The sequence below is a fragment of the Copadichromis virginalis genome, linkage group LG2, assembly GCF_057382275.1.
Source record: "Copadichromis virginalis isolate Kocher_CV1m ecotype Utaka linkage group LG2, C_Virginalis_male_GT1.1, whole genome shotgun sequence".
Taxonomy (NCBI): Eukaryota; Metazoa; Chordata; class Actinopteri; order Cichliformes; family Cichlidae; genus Copadichromis; species Copadichromis virginalis.
This window is the reverse complement of record NC_140619.1, coordinates 25,182,315-25,203,126: the sequence shown is the minus strand read 5'-3', so window position 1 is coordinate 25,203,126 and position 20,812 is coordinate 25,182,315. Positions and strand designations below refer to the sequence as shown.

General features: G+C 42.0%; 1 protein-coding gene and 1 non-coding gene across 2 annotated transcripts; both read right to left on the bottom strand.

Moving 5' to 3' along the window:
* Positions 1-3,038: 3,038 nt before the first annotated feature.
* Positions 3,039-20,341, bottom strand: adam19b (ADAM metallopeptidase domain 19b). Its single transcript, XM_085475099.1, has 23 exons — positions 20,013-20,341; positions 19,664-19,776; positions 18,081-18,151; positions 11,835-11,913; positions 11,568-11,644; positions 9,507-9,708; positions 9,362-9,427; positions 8,939-9,010; positions 8,676-8,842; positions 8,464-8,548; positions 8,203-8,342; positions 7,905-8,082; positions 7,728-7,817; positions 7,405-7,600; positions 6,266-6,374; positions 5,941-6,157; positions 5,631-5,708; positions 5,132-5,240; positions 4,898-5,027; positions 4,715-4,817; positions 4,286-4,612; positions 4,108-4,199; positions 3,039-4,007 (listed from the first exon to the last, which is right to left on the bottom strand). Exons 1-23 carry the CDS (start codon positions 20,146-20,148, stop codon positions 4,001-4,003), a joined length of 2,844 nt encoding a protein of 947 aa, XP_085331225.1. The 5' UTR covers positions 20,149-20,341; the 3' UTR covers positions 3,039-4,000.
* Positions 20,342-20,706: 365 nt separating this feature from the next.
* On the bottom strand, positions 20,707-20,812 carry LOC146717367 (U6 spliceosomal RNA). Its single transcript, XR_014915874.1, has one exon. It is a non-coding gene; the product is annotated as a U6 spliceosomal RNA (small nuclear RNA).

Here is a 20,812-nt window from a genome sequence, read left to right as displayed (position 1 = left end):
AACTATACAACCCACCATCAGTCCCTGGGGTAGTGACCTGACCATAAACACTGAAGGCAACAAAAAGCTAGACCCTCATTAGTGGACTGAAGTTTTCACCTCTGCTGTTTCAGCGGTGAAATAATGCAATGTTATTGCAAAACAAAAACAAACAGTAACTGAACATTAATCGTGGCTGTTGTACTATCTTTAACAAAAGTACACGGATGTTATTTACAGCCATGGTTGTTGGCACCTCTGGCTGAAGCATTTAGTCTGGTAAATGAGCCAGTAAATCTGCAGTTGTGGGATTTTATCCAATTTCAACAGAAACCCCAGGAGCTGCTAATATCTGGCAGGCATCTCGCTTGCTCATTTGGCACAGTTACTGGCAGGTGAAGTGATTTCCAAAAAGCATGTGCACAACAATCAAACTCCAGGCTTGAACCCAAACCTTCAATTAAACTTCATAAGATTTTTTTGTATTGTTCCAAGATTTGCATGCTACCATTAAATCATTTTATTTTCAGCCAAGAGGAGCCTGTGCACTTCCTCTACATGCTATAATGTAGACCGAATATGCAAAATATAGTATAGCTGTATATTTAATGGTGTCATGCACACGTTTTTTTAGTGCGTGCATTAGAGTTTGTTTTACTTATTGTGCCTGATCAGACTGCACCTGCCCCAAGTAACAACTCCCTCACACTTCTGTGTGATTGCTCAAGACCACAGAGCTTACATACATCACTTGTCATATTGGAAATCATGCCCCCAGTCGGGTGTTTACTTCATAATAATAAAATAATCAATAAAAAAATCTATGGAACAGATTAACTGATCTGTTTTTCTTCCATGAGAGAATGGAGACACTTACTGCATGCAATGAAGAGACTGGCTGTAAACGCGTGCTGATGTGAAGTGACTGCCATTGTCATAGCACAAATTAGCCTCTCGGCGATAATAACCCACATTTCTGTTACACAATGGATAACCACAAAGAAACGGTTTGCGTTCACTCTGATATCAGTGTGCTGATCTACGGTCTTACACCGCATAAACCAAGAGGCAGCTCAACATTATGCTGCAGTGGGGGAAACTGCGATTGCCTCCCAGTGTCTGCTCCTTTATTTCACAAACTGTAATATTTGATAAACTCAGGTGTTACTAATGACATTAATAAAGATTCTCATCTAGGTATAGAGCCTTCATTAATTTGATTAGTAGTACCTGTGTTTGCCTGTTAGTGTATGCCATTTTTGGCATTAAATAGTTCATCCTGAATTCAGCCTATTTACTTTTGAAAGAAAGTAAGCAATAAAAAAGCATCGGTGTGTCAGTGTTGAATAATAAATGTGAAATAGCTTGATAACAGAGTCAGGACAAAGAGGAATTTTCAGGCCGACTGGCGAAAAGTGAATTTTTGTGTGTGTTAAATGATCAACATGACAAGTGGCAAAACAACTTGGGTTTAATGAGGTCATTATACAAGGCAGGGGAGCATCCAGCAGGAGAGATCCTCTCTTTACTGGCCTCCTGGCTGTGTCCCTCTCCCACTGTGAGGGGAGGCGGGGGTGTCATCCCCGCGTTTCATCCCACAGCCAATCATCATCTCTAATAAATGAACCTCCACAGGAAGTGACATGGTAGCGAACACTAATTACGCTCAGCAGGGGAGGCTGGCTGCAATTAAGCCACATGCTAAAACCTTTGCCTACCAATGCCTGTGGAAGATCACCTGGCTCTTCAGTCCACAGAGAGTCAACTACTGTGTATGTGTCTATATGTGTGTGCATGCGATAGGCTGTCTTTGTGTTGGAGATAGATTGGTTTGGGGGGTCTGGCCCTGGTATTTAATGGTCTTTTAATTAGGATAAATCAAAGCGCTTTCATCTCAGTGAATGATGCAGAGATCTAAAGGGCAGGTAGACACCTTTCAGCATTTCTAGCCCTACTAAGAGGGGATGCCATTTACACTTATACAAACACTGGTGACAGGTGAGTGACAGGAAAGCAGAGGGAAATGTACAAAAAACAGTTCAACTCCAATTTAGCACAGTGGATTGTCTCAGCACAGAACTGGTAAGGGAGACGGGGGTAAAAAGAGCCTTTTTCTTTTTTAACTCGTGATATCCAAGATACGGGAAAATGAGTAAGTTGTACAATGAAAATGTGCTGCTGTACAATGTAAACTGGACTGTTGACTCAATTTGCCCCACAGCATTTGCCTCAAATGATCTCTAAATAACAAACATAAAAATATTTGAGACCTGGATACAGTTGCTTTGATGGAGCTGCCAAAAACAGTTAAAAAAATAAGTTCATTATATTTCATGGCTGTCAGTGCACAGAACATGGATAAACGTAGCCACTGGCTCATCTTATTCCACTCTGCTCCTACTACCAAGTTGTTTTCAGGAAGAACAGGATGTGAAAAATCAAATATGGACGACTATTTTTAGTGTAATATGTTCAAAAAACATCCTTCTATGAGGAGAACACGCGACGACAGCATTGAGATTAGACTAAATGAGTTAACTGGTAGTCGGGTGGTCATCAGTTCCCCAAAGAAATACTAATGATGATCCCTTCACTGTAAGACTATAAGCCTTGGCTGTGAAGTTTCTATTTTGGTCATGTGATAATGTGTCAGTGTTGATTCCAGCATGTTGTGCTGCCACCTGGTGGCCAAAGTATGAATGTAAACGCTAAAATTAAGAGTTTATTTTTCTTCTGCAAATGCAGTCTGAACCACTTTAAGAGAATTGTGAACAGGGTGAATAAAGGTGTTTCCAGTTTACTGTAAGAATGCACAGGAAAATAATTTACAATCCCTCAGAGTTGCTATTTATTGAAGTTTTCTATGATGCAGTCATGTTCAAATCTATGGTTTAAAAGTACCTCTAGAGCTGTTTTTGTACATAGCACTTACAATGAAGGGGAAAAGTCAGATTATATGTTCATTACTGACACTTTTCACACACTTTTTGGTTTTATAAAAAAAAAGCCATTTTTTTTAATCTAACATAGCAAGTATCTGAACTCAAGAACTGCTGCTGGCAGCTGTATTGGCGAAAGCTAGGAAGAAAAAGCTGAAAAAACAACAACCTGTTAAAATGTTCAATATCTTTTTATTTACCCATGTGTTCATTTGAATTTCAGTTTCAGACACAGTGTTACACAAGCCCTGTGTTTGCATAGGTCTGATAATGAGGTAAAACATGGGAGTTGGCATTCTGCATTTCCCTTTTACAGATTACAATTCCCCAAGCAGTCACAATATGACACAATATTTAGAAGCACCTAACAGTAATGCCAAATTATTACTGCTCCAAAGCCTGCGGTTACACGACCACCTTTTAAACCCTTCAGGGCATGAGAACTCAAAAAGACAATTAAAAAAAATTAAATTAAAGAAATTAAAAACTAAAGAAATGGAAAAAAGTCCCTCACAGCTCCTGCTACATATCAGACATGCACTTTTCACCATAAGAATAAACTTACAGGCATGCAGGTCTTTCTCTGGTTACTATCAGTCCAGTTAAAACCCATTATTATTCACAGATAAGAACTTCATTACTGGCATCTTTTCTTAATATAAGACATCCCTTTATGGCTAATTCGCTTTGAGAGGCATCACGTTTGGTACAATGGTTTCTCTGTAAACATTCATTTCTCATTGATTTTGTGAATAAATACTTCTTCATTTATAATTCTACCAACATAAGTAAAAGAAACTAAACGCGGTTCAATTCAGAGCTCTAGCTTCAAAGTTGATAAAGCAGACACATGTAATACACAAAGCACTCATTGTTAAGCCTAAATCTTAGGCTTAAAACATCTCTACTTTATAACTTGCTGTAATTATATAATTTTCCACATATTGCACACCAGTGTACAGCGTCAAGTATTCCTCGCTTATCACCTTTTTTACGACCTGGCACCGCACTGAAAATATATTGTGAGGCAGTCTGTCACTGGATGTAAGCAGTGGTCCCCAATGCCTCCCTGAGCTTGTAGATTAGGCTCTAGAGAGAAGAAGTGCAAGAAAATTTTAATAAAATATAGGACGGTATTAAGATCTGTTTATTCCTACAGAGAGACATTTGAGAACACAAGACCACTTACCTGTTTGGCATTTTCTGTCCAGCAGATGGAGCCAAACCAGGTTTTCCTCGTTGCAAGGCATTGGTGGTAACCTGTGGGCCTTTCACAGGGTCCTGCAAGACAAACGAGACGTTCAGCATTTATTTCACTGTTGCAAAAGTACACACTTTACTTATTAATGCAGAAGAGAAGGATTTACCCCTGATTGTTTTTTGATAGGGCAAGGCGGTGGAGGTCTGTTTGGGGGGTTTGGTCTATTTTTGGGTACTGCTGAAAGCTGTGACGAGTTTTTGGCATCCAGGGAGCGTAAAGGTGGAGGTCTTGTAGGCAGTGCAGAAGCCTGGTTGGGTTTCTGTCCTGGAGGGACAGGGGGAGTGCGGCCCTGAGGAGAGATCACTCTCTGGGGCTGTGGTGTCTGCTTTCGCTGCTCTCCTGCACACATTGGTACAGGGGGAGGCTTCCCTGCAGGATATACAATACCATTCCTGGGTAGAGGTGGGGCAGACGGGCTCGGATGCGGAGAAGGCTTCCCATGTGGAAAAGCACAAAGATGACAAGTATTTTCAACATTTTTTATGGTATTACATGACAGACATTACTTAGGTGGTCAAAGAGTGGGCTTATTTACCGACTTCTTTAGCAAGAATGTTGGGTTGGCATGACCGTTGGCACGACTTTCCGGATTAAGAGGCTTGACGTCAGGTGGCTCGGAAGTGTGGATTTCATTCATTCTGGATGTTCGCACAACACAAAGGAAAAACGTTATCTGCAAAGTACGTTTTTAGTGTTTAGCAACTTCAGAACTACATACTTTGGCACTGGTGGTGGAGCAGAAGGCTTCAGCGAGGGGAGCTTATGTCTGCCGAAGCGCCAAAAAGCAAAAACAGCCAAACCCACCAAGAGAAGCAGAAAGGAAGTAAGGAGGGCTGTACCAACGCTTCCTGTTGGAATATAAAATAGACAAGAGTCAGAAAATAAACAAACACCAAAAAAATTGTTTTAACTTTAATTAACTGCACATAAATGATTGGTGCATGGGTCTCACTGCGGTTGATGACAGGCCCGCTGTCCACACTGCCCCCTGATCCTTTCTGGTCGCAGAGAGGAGGAGCCCAGCCTGGATCACAGTGGCAGTTACGGTTGTTGTTGCACAGCTGGTAAGAGAATAAGTCACATTTTTTATGACTGAAGGAGAATCAGGGACAGGAAGTCAATGTTTTGTAACAAAATGTAGTAAAAAGGCTCTGCCGAAAAAAATTGTATAGTTTATGGAACATTTTACAGAGGTGACCATATTGCTGCATAATACAGCCGTGGTTTCCCATAAGTAAGATGCCTGAATGCCAAACCCTTACTTGTTTATGATATGTTTTTTTTATATTGTTGTGTTGCTACTTTTAATTAAGCAAAGGATCTGGACCGTTCCTGCAGCGCTGCTTAGGGCTGCCAGCTTTCAGTAATTGTAGGCTAGCTGCCAAATCTTTCTCAGAAGTCCAGAGAAATCCATCAAACCAGCATCTCTTCTGCGACACACTGAAACTTACTCCGTGTCCGTGGCACTTGGCGTTGCATTCCCCCGCTCTGAGAAAAGATGCATTGCGGCATAATCCGTTAAAGCAAATCTGTTCAAACAAAAGAAGCGTGAGGAGGAACATTAGAGAAGCGCTTCGAGACAGGTTGCTTATCCCCTTTCAGGTGAAAACTGAAATCACAGATGATCCATTTTCTCTGTCTGATCGAAACAGTTTTGTCTGCTTTGTTTGTGACTTAAGATCGGGTGAAAAAAAAGTAGTACTGGTACATGCTCTTTACTACTACTGCAAACTCTGTTTAGTACATTTTCATAACTCTCACCAAGTCTTCGCCGCACTTGGTGCCCGTCATGACCAGACCTGGATCCAAAGTGTCACCCTGTGCCTCCTTTTCCTCCTTGTCAAGCTTGTACACATGTGTCCCCTTGCACATGATTCTTTTGTAGCCCTCAGTAACCGTGGTTTCTATGACAACCGCATTTTGCTCAATAGGCTTGGAGGCTGAAGCCAAACACTGGATTTTCCCACATTTAGCATTCCTGTCATGTAAACAGAACCCCCCACCCAAAACAACAAAGTTAGACTTCAGTTGAGGGAGAAGTAAATGAAAGTGTGATTAGTTTGTTGCTGAACGTTTTGGTTTTCACCTGTCACTACAGCTCCTGTAATTCCCAGACTCATCTTTGCCACAATTCCCATACATATTGCCAGCTTCATTTACCCTCTTAAAGCACAGGTCAGGGGCCGGACGACCATCTGTGGTTTAACAAAAAACAACAACAAAAAAATGCACAGAAACATATTTAAAAGTGTGAGCTCACGCAAACACAATAACACACATGCAGGCATACAGTCAGGTTGTGTTATTTGACCGTCTGATGAAGACCAGATGGCATCCCTTACTGTTCAATGTGGCTCCTGTGGTACTACAAAGGCTCTGTCACCACATGAACATGGACACTGTCCAATAACAATCCCTAGTCCTGTGACCCATCAAGGACTCATCTTTAAATACACTGAGCCTGACTGGATATTTATCTCTTTAACATTCATTTCTTTAATTAAAAAAAGTCCAGAAACTTGGTATGACTCAAACCCCTCAAAGCCCTACGGATGAAAAGAAAAGAGATATTATTTGTGCAGTCACTTCCTTAAAAAGTAGTGAGCTATTGTTCCTGTGGTTTTGGTATTTAAAATAATACCAAGACCATTTTAAAGTTCAAAGCATGAGTGCATGCACCTTCAAACCATGTACAGTTTGTAAAATTTGACTGTTTCAGTTTTATTTTTGTTAAGTTATTGTTCACTAAAAATACTGATTTAAAGTTAGTCTATAAGATATATGTATATAAACTTTAATAATCCTTTAATAATAAAGACCATTTTTAGAAGCAAAACCACCTTTAGCAGAAATAAGTTGAAGTAGTTATTTTCAGTATGAGTTCATCAGTTTCAACATTTTGTGGAGGAGTTTTGGACGACTCTTTGTTACAATGTTGCTTCCGTTCACTGAGGTTTGTTTGAATTTGTTTATGCAAAATTCTCTTAAGTTCCCACCACATTTCATTCGGACTGAGTTCTGGACTTTGCCTGGACTATTCCAACACCTTGATTACTTTCTTGATTGTAGGATTATGTTAAAACACACCTGCATGTTCCAGACCAGCAAACTGCCAAAACCTCTGCTTTTATGAGGTGCTGAGACTTGTTGATGATCAATTAACCAAGTGCGTTTAAGTGAGGATAAACAGCAGTTAGCTATAGATGGAGAGTCCGCTTTACCCACCTTTTCCCCAAAGTGAGCGACACTGTTGCTCAAGGGTCAGACACATGCCGGTGTAACAATAGGCCTTCCCGCCTGCACATGATGTGCCATCTACTAAATAAAAATCTGCAGGACAAGACTCTGTTTTGCCATCACAGAACTCAGGAAGATCACATGACCCCGAGAGAGCACGGCACAGCACACCCGGGCTCTTCAGCTTCACAGTGAAAGACAAAAGAGTAATGACATAAATAAAGTTAGAAGAGTAGAACATTTATTCTGTACTAGTGAGAATAAGGGTTGGTGATTTCCCATTTAAATAGTATGTACACTAATAAATGTACCTTGCAGTTCTGACAGCAGACTCCGTGGGCACACTCAGCTCCAGCTTTCAGGGTACAGTTGTTGGCATTACAGCATGGACTTGTGCACTCCTGGGCAAAACGTGTTGTAGAGTTATGAAGCCTGGCAAAACCATCAAAAGAAAAACCTGCAGTGCATACACAGAAACACCCACTGACCTCTTCTTCTCCACAGTCGCATTCTTCTCCGTCTTCCAGGTAACCGTTACCACAGCGATGCCCTCCATACATTGTCCTGGTGTTGGGCAGGTTAAAGAGACACTTTCCTCCTCCAGAGCTCAGGTAGCTCTTCAGCTCCTTTATGTTGCAATCATTAAACACTCGAGGAAAAGGATCCCTGAGCACGAGGTAAGGAAGAAATCAGGTTCAATTTTTTCTTTCATATTCTATCATTTATCCCCTTTCTCCTGGTTTAATGAATGCAATTTTTTGTATTGTGGCAAGCTGAATTTCATACCCAGTAGCAGCAGCCATGATACAGCCTCCGTCTTCTGCTTTCGCCTGGCAACAACCTGGAATGTCGTGGCTCATACCAAAGTTGTGTCCCATCTCGTGCGCCATCGTGGCAGCAACGCCGACTGATAAATCTGAGTGGTCCTGTTCGACACAGCACGAGAATTTTAAGATCGGCAGAAATCAACGTGTGATTCTTTGACTTGATGCATGCTGATGTAGCGTAGCATCATCAAATTTAAATCTAAACACACTCGTCCCTCACCATGTTTACTCCGCCGGACTGGTATTCGGAGCACATGGCTTTGAGAGGTGCCAGCCCGATGGTCGTGCCCCGGAATGACTTCCCCCTGGAGACAAAAGAGAGCACTTGAAATTAGTTCCAAGTCAAGAGCATCCCGCTGGACTGCAACCGGTGTTTATTACTGTCTTGCGCAATGATTATGAAATGTACTAGAGTGAATGAGAAACACTGACGTGACCAACTGAGCATTGTCGTTGGGGAGACTGCGTAGCTGTTTCTGTCTCCAAGACAGGAACGCTGCCAGGGTGCTGTGCGGGTTATCGGAGACGCTGATCATGTCCTGGCTGGTCCACACCTCCAGACCAATTAGTGCCACACGGATATTTAAAGCTTTGTAGTACTATCGGTGTCGGCATAAGGAATAAAAATAGGCATGTTAAACTCCAGTATCTGGGGTTTTTTTCTTTTTTTTTTCTGGTTTCAAATCAGATGTTACCTTGTCAACTAGGTTGGCTGCTTCCACTAATTTCTGTTTCGTCTTGTCAAGATCAGAGTTGTGCTTCTCAAACTGCAACGACCATAAACCACAATGAACACACAGAAATAGAAACTCAACGTCTACACATCTGTTAAAATATCTTTCCCATAAAGGGTACATCTCACACTTGAAATAAAACAGGAAGTGAACCTTTTTTTTTTTTTGCAAGCGTTCTCCACAATTGGGTTTACCTGCAACTGCATGAAGTGGGAAGCTATACATAATGCAAACTTTACAGGTCATAAATAATAATGATGGCACACACCTAATCCCACATACGAAAAGCCACACTCCCCGCTACCACATCTTAATGGTTCACTGCAAACCCCCCCCCCAGTGTGGTTGCAAAAGTCACCCAATCTGAGTACACTGTTTTCTCACCTCAGTCTTGTCTGCAACTATGAGCAGCTCTACGTACTTCATATTCTGACTCACTTCCCTTTTTTCCTGACGAGAAAGACAACATAATCATGTTTTAATAAATCTCAAAGAATGTCATCGATGAGGTTACTGCTACTGAGCTCACCCTCAAACCCTGTGGTGACATCATTCCCTTGATAAAGTCATTAAGCCCCTCCTCATGCTCCACTTTGCCATGGTGATGCTGGCAGTGACCCCCGGGGAGACGAACACTCTCGGCTCGGAACACAGCGTGCCGATCAGCATCCGTAGAAACGGGAAGAGGCTCTATCAGGTAGCTGATGCTCGTGTTCAGGGAAATTAGTCCCCTAGGAGGGAAAAACAGTCATATTCAGAAAATCAGCGATGTCTTAATATTTGTGCGACAGAAGGTCACGCTTCTCTCTTTCTCCGTTGTTGTGTAAATAAAGATCAGCTGACATAAACAATCCTCTTCAAAAAGCCACTGATCATAACAGACACCTATACTCAAACACACACGAGTGCATGCAGAGCAGCGGGCCGTGCAGCTGCAGAAAACATCTGGAGAAGTCAGACGCCCACACGTCAACATCCCTTTATGCTGTATTTGCATTCCCTTGCAGAATCTACATTAGCAGGAAGATGTTATTCGCTCATCCTCCAGATGCAGAACATTAACCCAGAAAGAAATCACACACGCACGACTAAGATGTTTGTCAGCCCTCACTAGTTCCCCCTCTGCTGCCTGCCTCTCCTCTCTCTCTCTCTCTGAGTGTCTCCAGCAGGAAGCAGCAGCTGCTCTGGAGGTGCATCAGGAGAACACACAAGATCTCCAGTACCGAGCTGTACTCAATGAACCAGCACTGAAGCCAGTGACCTAATAAACTTGGAGACTACATCGGACAGTACACAGGGCTGTTTCCTGTAACATTATTTATTGAGGCACAGCTTGATCACAAGCTGAAGAAAGTCAAATTCATACATCTTTTACTCCCACTGCCCAGCTGTCGAATTCTCAGCACGTCTCTCAGCACGTATATAAAACAGAAATACGTACATGTTTTAGACAGGAAGTTTGAGAAACTTGTTTCTAGCAGGTTTTTTTTAAAAGCAAGCAACTTATTGCTACTATAGATAAGCAAATGAATGAGCTGAGCAACCAGCTGATCAATATAATCTCTGCACAATCTAGTCGGTATCAAACAATTTCCTGTTTGTATAAGGACAGCTCTTTCCCCTGCCATCACGTCTTTTAGCTCTTACCTCTGCTTTTTCAGAAAATGTTGACTTTACAGAAACATCCTCTTTTTTGTCCTTTCAGCTCTTTTCCTTGCCGGATAAATTTAAAGATTTTATCTATGGATGGAACATGTAGCTTTAAATGGTGTTTTTTCAAACAAACTTGAGAAACTTTTCTCTTACTCTGAGCCATCTACATCCATCCATACTTGAGTTGGACTTAAATATATGTTACTGTAAAGTTTTATTACTTTTTATATTCTAAATCTGTTCGGATGCATGGTTTCCCCTGTCTTAAATCAACTTAATTTGACTTATATGGCGCCAAATCAGAACAATAAACACCTCAAAAATGCTGCCTTAATACAGAGCAAATTCCAACAATCAGATGACACTGTACGAGCAAGCACTTGGTGACAGTGGGAAGGAAAAACTCCCTTTTAACAGGAAGAAACCTCTGCTCCAACCAGAATCAGAGAGGGGAAAACAGAGATTAATTATAAATAATGATACCTAATGATTAAATGCACACGGAGTAAAAAGAGGTGACTGAAGAAGAAACAGTGCATCATGGGAAGCCGAACAGCGCAGGCCTGTTGGAGCATAACTAAGCAAGGGTTTAAAGTCACATGTTCCAGCCCTAACTATATGCTTTGTAAAAATGAAAATGAAACTTTTAAGCCTAATCTTAAATATAGAGAGACTGTCTGTCTCCTGAATCCAAACTGGGAGCCAGTTCCACAGACAAGGGGCCTAAAAGCTGAAGGCTCTGGATCCCATTCTACTTTTTTTACCCTAAGAACCTCAAGTAAGCCTGCAGTCTGAGAGCAAAGTGCTCTAATTGGGTGATACGATACTATGAGTTCCTAAAGATAGGATGGGACTGATAATTCAAGACCAATGTAATTTAATGAAAGGCTTGCTCATTGGAGGGATTTAATGAATAATAAGAAATATTTTTTATTACCTGAGCCCTGAACAAGTGCTGACAGCAACGCTGGAGCCTTCCATGCCCTGAACCTCGCCATGGTAGAAACAGTGTCCCTGAAAAACAACATTTTCATTCATCACACACTGACCTTTTAATGTAAACAGAAGTAGTAGTATTTATGCCAAAACCTGTCACTAACTGTTTATTACCCTCCTCCCACTTGACTTGATCAACTACACTGATGTTTATCAGCTAAGACTCCCCTCCGCAGCCTAAGAGCATGAAACTATCTCGCAGACTCACAGTGCTGGGTCGAGAAGAGGACTTGCGCGCTCCATTGGGTGTGTACCATATTTCCTGATATCCAGGGGCCAACAGCTGCCTGGGTAAAAAAAAAACAAATTCAGGGACAACAAAATATTCTGTATTTTGTGACAGTAATACAGTCTATGGAAACAACAATATTGTGAAAAGACGGTGAAATACAAAACTGCAGGAAGCTGAGAGGTTAGCAGAGGACAGACTCTCTGCAACAGCCCACAGCTCGTAAAACATTCACTCTAACACAGGCGCTCCCCAAAAAACAAAGTGCTTTAAAGATTTAAACAAAGAGCCTATTGGTGACAAGAGAGCGCACAGGAGAATGTGGGAAACTGTAATCAAAGCCATATGTACCGTCCCCCAGTGATCCTTTTTACTTCTTGGCGAGTACTAGTCTATTGCTGAAGCAAGAGATGATAACTTCCCTATGCTGACAGCTTCAGTTGTTGGCATGTCCTGACTGCATTTGTTTGACAGATGGATTATTTACAAGTGCTCTTGAGCTTCTTTGCTATTTTTCAGGCTGTGAAGCAGAAACATGCATATGCATGACACCGAAAGCTTTCTTTGGATAAAGTATCATAATCCTCTTATTTTCTATTTATCTGTATCAGCACAATTAAGTCCAATGTTTATTGCAAACCATTCTTCCTGTTTTCAGTCAACTTTAAACTTTAAGTCATCTTCATCTTCTCCTCAGGCCAACTCTGCAACTGGCTGTAACTGCAGAGAAACTCAAGCACATCTACTGATGTTGTTTCCTGAAGCATTAAACTGCAGGAGTTTGACTCAAACAGACCAAAGATCTTAAAGATTTCCTTATTATCATTGCTTCTTCATTTATTTTTTAATCTGGTGGCTTTTAAGGGAAATAGAAAAATAAAAATGTAATCTTCTTGTAAATATGCCTCAGCCAAATTTGATTTCTTAAGTTAAATGAGAAGATCCTTATCACTGCCATATAGTTCAATGAGGAACAAATGATTAAACTGCTGGAAATTATGTTCTGCCCAAAGGCAGGAAAAGACCATCTACCTCCCAGTCCAAAACCTTGGATCGGTATTGTACCTAAGGGATGTTTCTGAGTCACTTGATTTAGCCCTACCTATACCTATAAGCTTTATCGAGGATAAGAATGGCTTCTAATCTGACTATCTGACCAGGAAGGCAAATTAGCACAGATCCACCAGTGTTAAACTCATTGAAAGGATGATGCAAATTTTCTTTTTCATCCCTGTTCGATGCCAAGAAGGAAACAAGCCTCTTAAGACAATGACAGCCTGCTGATGAGAATTTGAAATAAAACAAGCAAAGACACAAAATGACTACTTTTAACAGATTAGGACTCACAGGAAGAAGGGGCTGGCTAACCACCTAGACCAATAGGAACTCTAAAGGGGGACCTCAAAACGATCGGTGGGACGTATGATGTCAGCATGAACAGGGTCATGTTGTGATTTGAGCTAAATGTCATTTATATCTGTAATTCCACAAGTTTTCCAGCTTCCCTAACTTCCTGAAGACATTTCCCATCATCCTCTGTGTCAACTGTAGGCCAATTTTGTGGCAATTAATGACATTAGATGACTGACTGAACTTTAGCCTGCTGCTGTTCCACAGTCATTTCTTCCATGATGGAACCACACAAGTACTCCACTTCTGTTCTCCCTTATCCTTAACTTGACAGTCAGCTGCAGTTTCTGAGCTGAATCTTGCTATTCCTTGGGCACTCATTTTAATGAAAGTTTTAATGAAAAGTCTAATCCCAGCAATGTATTTGTAAGTTACTTTGGTATCGTTGATGGTAGTCTATGCTTAAGAAATAGAAAAGACTTAAAACATGGCAAAATAACAACTAAAAATCTCACAATATGCTGCACGGTAGACAGATTTAGGACCCAATATTCGTGATGTTACATCTGATGTTGAAGCCCCGAGGCCTGTGTCGAGCAAAGGGGGCGTGTCCAAATGAAGCCTGTGTCGAGGCCCGTATCGTTCTGCAGCACGTGACCATTATGGGTCCACAAATTTGGGGGCATTTTACATAATATCTCCCAATAACAACATACATCTTCTCAAATCGATCTCAGAGCAGACGGTACAGAGGCTTCGGTGATATTACCTCTGCCTTGTGGTGAAGCAATTGGAAAGATTCAACACATTCATGGTGATTTATCACACCATGACTAACTACTGTGCAGGACTCCAGAGACAGTGGCTGAACTCAAAATAAGGAAATTCATCACTGGAATGCGCAAAAAAATTCAAAACAAAGCTGGGCTCCAGCCAAAAGGAAGTGAAATACACATGAGGTAATTAGGGAACCATTATACAGCTGAGGAAAATGAAACACGGGTGAACAGAATCTAAGTAACAAGACAAGGGGACCCAAAACTGAACACAATACACACAAGACTGGGACTGGCAAAATAAGACAGGAAGTAACAAAACATGAATACGCCTACACTGACGGAAACTTAGCTGGACACATGAGCACAGGGGAGGCTGATAAAAATAACAGGTGACAAAACCAAAATGCCCAAAATACTAATCGATAATACACTAGACTAGAACTTAATCATAACCACAAACATAGAACTCCAGAAATCTATAATTACAAGAACACTGAAAAACTCTTAACTGGGGACAAAAAACAATGAACTCAAAAGACAGAGTCAATGACTGAGCAATCGTGACATAAAAGTTGACTCTACAGCACTTCTAACTGTAAGATCTAAGGTGTGCATTAATGATGAGCGAGTTACAACCACAGAAACCAGAGAATAACAACCTGCGGGTGTGTCTGAGTTTCATTTCTAATCACCAACGTCTCCAGAAGTTGGAGCTCAGTGAGAGAAAGAAATGAAAATACTATACAGGGTTCAAGTAAATGGACAACCTGCAGGGTGGTGAAACATATTAGAATAACTGAAATAGAAAGATAAATATCACTTAGTTAGTCATTTGAAATTGAAATTAAATGAAATACTGCAGATAATTAAAAACTTTTACACCCTTTATTAAATCAGTAATAATTTGGCCAGATATGCAATTTAATGGCACCACAAAGCCCTGAGTCAACTGCCGTGAAACTCTCCAGCAACACTTTTGGAATACCCCAAAGCTTTATGTATTCTGCTGAATACTGTGACAGCTTTCAAGTAGAGACTGGAATAAAAAAAAAAAGCTTTGTCCAATGGCGGTCAGCAGCAGCGACTGGATGTCATCCAGCGCTTGGACAGATGCTGTGATTGAGGAGCCTGGCGATGCCTGAATCACGGCGGTCTGGCAGTGAAGCTGAGACAAAGGCCTGGTTCAGCCTCAAGAGGAGAAAGAAGGGATGGGGGAAGAGTAATGCTAATGTACTTGAGAGATAAAGAAGGGGGGAGCGAGAGGGAATTTGGGGTAATGCTTTAAGGGTCAGTGGGTCACATTCTCTCATAGTATCAGATGACATCACCACATAGAGCTGGAAGACGGGGAGGAGGGGGAAGGCTGATGCAAAGTCAAATTACCTCTCAGCAACAGATGATGAAGAGGCTTTTATTGCAGATGGAGGCTAACGTTCTGTGTGTGCGGAGCCTTGGTTGAACACACACACACAGGCTAACACAGAGGCCTAGATTAATGCATCTAAGCAAACAGGACGGCTGTGAAACTAAACATAGGCACAAGGGAAACAAGGACAAGCAAATCCATGAACCCACTCTCTGTTCAACAGACCTGCAATCCATCAGATCTGCGCTTTCAAGTCATGTTTGTGTTCTTTTTGGGGGTGCACAAATGTGTCTGCGAGTGTCGTCTGTCTGCGTGTGGCCGCAGACGCCCAAGCCTGACCGCAGGGAACATGTGGGAATGTATATTTGGATTAAAGCCCTGGGGGGATATCAGACGAGGTGAGAGAAGGGGGGAGAGAAGGAGAAAGAACGGGGTGCACATTTTTTAAGTTGGCCAGTGGAAAGACATATAAGGTGTGGGCATGATGGCAAGGGACAAGAGGGGAAAGGAAGGAGAGGAGAAACAGTATAGTGTGATCTTCCCATGAGAGTGCTTAATTCAGATTAATGCACTTAAGGGTGTGCAGGAAGGACATTAAAGAGGAGAACAGAGAAAGTCAGGCGGAGGAGGAAGCAAGAGTGTCGGCACATTCTGAACCAGAACTGACCAGAGAATCTGCTTTCCTCTTCTCATGACTTTCAACACCTCAAGCTCATCGTTCAGTTTCTTACTGTTTCCTGCCTCGCTCACTCTGTTTTTACATCCTTTTCCTGCTACCTGAGTCAGCACTCACTATGGCCCCTGCCTTGCTCTTAACTGAATTAACCCTCTGCTGGTGCACTACAGTCTTTCATTAAGATAAAAGCTCAGGCAGCCGCTTATACACAACCACACCAGTGAAGTATAAATGCTAAAGAGCCACACAGATACACACACATTCAAAAACATGACCAGGGAGGACAGAAATGGATTGAGTGTTGACTCGAGCCATGGGGAGGGGGCTGATGCCCACATAAACTCACAGTTATGCTTTCCCCTAAGATTTGAAGTGATTTAAGGAGGACAGCTGGAGCTCTCACATCGTTTTTTTTTTTTTTTTTTAAATTGAATTGAATTCTTGTCCGGTTTTAGGTGCAATGAGGACATAAGGGAGTAACCAGGACACAGGGTGGACACTGGTAGCATTTTCTCTGGCTTGTCTCCAAAATCAGACATTAATCTCCCTTGGCATAAACTGCTTTCTGCCTTAGCCCTGACTCAAGTCTCACATTAGACCAGCAAAGGATAAACAGAAACAGGGTAGGCTAATCCAGAATAGCATTCTCTGTGGGGCAACAGAGTTGGTGGGCAACACTGCTGAGCCTCAGCTAAACAATGAATCTACAAAAGAAGCTGCAAGCTTTCTTTGAACCTGCAGCACCGCTCATGCAGCGCACTGTACAGGAAATATGAGCTGAGGTGAATTGAAGCCTCGTTTTTTGTTTGTTGTTTTAACGAATGTTAAACTGTCTTCTGACTTCAATACCTACATCCACATAAGCAAAAACAGCAGACAATGGTTGCCTGGATGCATGGATGGAATATTTGCATCATTTGTTCAGCTCAATATAGCTCTCAGACACAGTACATTAAAGAATCAAAACATTCGGTTTTATACTAAAGTGTGTGCATCACAGGATACACTGCTTCAGTAACTAAATCCAGCTTTTCAGAAAAAAGTAAATATCTTTACAGAAATCTCCGTAACTCTGACTGCGGCAGAAAAAAACTGTTATGAGTTAATCCATTCTCACAGCTTCTCTGTTGCACAAAAAATGAGAAGTTTCACAAAAGAACACAAGTTTCACAATATTTTTTCCTGTCCTGAGTACCGAGCGGGGATTGTAGTTCCTCTTTCTTAGGAAAAAATTGTAACATATTTTATTTGCACCATTCAACACCTTGTTGAAGGGTTTTGTGGCGTATCTTCTTCAGTTACTCTCTTATCACACATGCGCAGGCGAAATACCTCACTCAGGAGGAAATGTAAGTGAGTGACCACCTGCTGGGTTTGGAGAACAGGGGGCAAGATCCCCTCAGGGGGCAGTCAGTCAGACACGGTGGAGTCGGGGCTTGTTAGTATTTGTGTGCCTACGAGTCAATGAATGACAGAGACGGTATGCAATCGAGGGTAAAAACGGACTTCATTCCTAATATTCCTAAAAGCTTCCCGGTCCACTTGTGCGCTGGCTCGAATCCAAAAGTGATAAACCGCAGCTCCGTTGTTACCACTGATATCTCAATGTTGCAACCCCCCCCCCAAACTAGTACACAGTCTATTAAACAGATGAGACACCAAGCTCCCTTCCTATCACCAATCCATTGTTACTGGACAGGAACCGCTCCATCAGATTAGAGGGCGTTAGATGCAGAGGCACAGTCCTCACTTCCTGATTGCCTCATCATGCCCTGGTTGAACGGATCGGGTGTCATCCCTCCAGTGTCCAAAAACCATCAGCCTGCTTTCCTCTGCTCATCCCCCTTCTCAGCACCCCCTCAAGGGGCGCTGACCTTATAAATGCGTCTATGTGACAGTTAACATCTGGCCAAATAAACAGAGGTATGGAAAGGGCATGTTGTGGAAGTCAAAGGAACAATGTCGATGAGTGATTTCATCGGCTCCTCTAAACTACTGCTTTACTGATTTTGCATGGAAAGATAAGGCTGGTGTTGAAAACTCAAGTTACTCACTCATTTTTCTCTAATAGTAGTCTGAGCTCCTGGCCCTCAGTTGTGATGAGAACCTGTGCCTCTGCTGGATGCTGGAAGCAAAACATTAAATGCATACTAATCAGTGAGAAGAAGTGACAGTGCCAAGGAAGTATTTCCCCTTTTCCTGATTTCTTAGTTGTTGGATTTTTGGTTTTGTTTTTTGCATATTTGTCACACTTGTATGTTTCAAATCATGAATTAATTGTGATTCAACACATGTTCTGGAAAGCTGAGTTCAATTTTATTAGCCACACTCTATAAGCCCCAATTACTGCTAGTACCTGTCTGAAAGAATGAAGTAGGCTAAAAGATCTCAAAAAGCAACAAACTGTAATCTAAAGAAACAGAGTCACTGACATTTATCAGTCTGGAAAGGGTTGCAAAGCCATTTCTAAGGCTTTAGGACTCCAGTGAATCATGGTGAGAGACATTGTATGGGTGAAATGGAGAAAACTTTGAAGTGGTGAACTTTCCCAGGAGTGACCAGCCTCCCGAATTTACCCCAAAAGCGCATACTTGACTCATCCAGGAGATCACAAAAGACCCCACAACAACATCTAAAGAACTGCAAGCCTCATTTTCCACAGTTAAGGTCAGCGATTATGATTTAACAATAAGAACTGGGTAAAACGGCACAATGGGGGAGTTCCAAACTGAAAACCACTGCCGACCACAAAGAACACAAAGGCTCGTCTCACTTTTGCCAAAGAATATTATAATGATCACCAAGACTTGTGGGAAAACATTCTGTGGACTGATGAGACAAAAGCAGAACTTTTTGGGAGGTTTGAGTCCAGTTACATCTGGTATGAAACTAACGCAGTAATTCATATTTCATAAAAAGAACATCACAGCAACCAGTCAAGCGTGGTGGTGGTAGTAGTGTGATGGTCTGGGGTTGCTTTGCTGCTTCGGGACGACTGCCCTCATTGATGGAACCATGAATTCTTTTCGCTACCAGAAAATCCTGAAGGAGGACGATCAGCCATCAGTTCGTGCCTTGAAGCTCAAACACACTCGAGTTATGCAGAAGGACACTCTACAAAACACTAGCAAGTCCACCTCTGAATGCCTAAAACAACTAAATGGTGGTTTTGGCGTGGGCTAGTTAAAGTCTGGACTTAAATTAGATGGATATGCTTTGACATGACCCTCCAATCTGGCTGAAATAAAACAATTCTGCAAAGTTGAGTGGGCAAAATTCCTCCACAGTGATGTTATTGCAAACGCTTGATTGCAGTTCTTGCAATCTGATGGTGCCACAACTAGTTATTAGTTTTAGGACCAGGTGGGCTTTGACAGCTTTATCTCTCAATAAGCGATCGTTTAAAATCATTTAAAACCTGCTTTTTTATTTACTCTGGTTATCTTTGCCTGATCCCTTTGTTGGATCTGAAACATTTAAGAGTGAGAAATATGCAAAAAATATAAGAACTCAAGAAGGGGGCAAGCACTTTTTCACAGCAGTGGTTTACACAAAGGTTTTATATGAAAGCTGGATGTGTGTCAGTGCGTCTAAAGCATTTTGTTAGTCAGAAGGACAAAGAGCGAGACAAATTCACCTCTTTGTTGTCAGACCTCTTGTGTCTGAGAGGATGCAGCCATATGGGATAAGTAATCTCATAACTCTCCACGTTCTCAAGGATGCTTTCCAGCGAAGCCTGTTTGGTGTCTCCTGATTAGAAACACATGGAACGGAGGGAAAGGTTGAAAATACCACAGAATAAGAGTTAGCGTCTTTTCTTTGCTGCTAGTTAAGAAACAACACTGGAGATCCACGTTGTCGTCTACATAACCGACACACACCTGATGCAACCATTTAAACAGGAATGCATCCCTGCGCAAAACAACAGTCGTCTATTCAAAGCAGGCATCCAGATTCTAGTCGTGCCGGGGAACACTTGGACTCACCATTGTAAACAGCGGCTTCAGACACAGCAGCAGTGACGGTACAGTAGAGGACAACTATGAGGCACACACACACACAGCACCGCGCGGCATAGGGAGGTGGTGATGGTGGTGGTGGAGGACGCGCTCCTGGACGCATTCTAAAAACAAACGGCTCCGGGTGAAGTCGCTCAGCAGAGGCATAAATGTGCGGTGATCCGGCCCGGTTGCTTCACATCACAGAGGCAAACCGTGAGATGCTGGCACACCATTTTGCCTAACCACTCCCCTTCGACAGACAGAGAGGACGATGAGCCGAGACGAGGCAGACTAGCAGTCAGGAACAAACGAGCGACAAGGAAATCACGATCACAGCGCTTTTTTTAAGTGAAAATCTATAAACGGGATTATTTAAAAAATATATCAATTTAGCGCATTTAATTTATTCTAGAAGTCTTGAAATGGTTATTTTAGCACTATTTGCACCACTTCAAAGGATATCCTACTGTACTTCCACAAATTTGAAAGACAAAGCCGTGGCAAAACTGACAGAAATACCAGATCATGTTTAATTCAACTCTGTTTGATTTATATAGCCCCAAATCACAATAACACTTATATTGTAAGGTTACCCTAAAATAGTACAGAAAAGACCCCGACAATCAGACGACCCCTACGAGTAAGCACTTGGCGACGGTGGGAAGGAAAAACTTCATTTTAACACGAAGAAACCTTTACGAATTTGCGTGTCATCCTTGCGCAGGGGCCATGCTAATCTTCTCTGTATCGTATCCAATTTAGCGTACGCGCTTGCCGAAGAAACC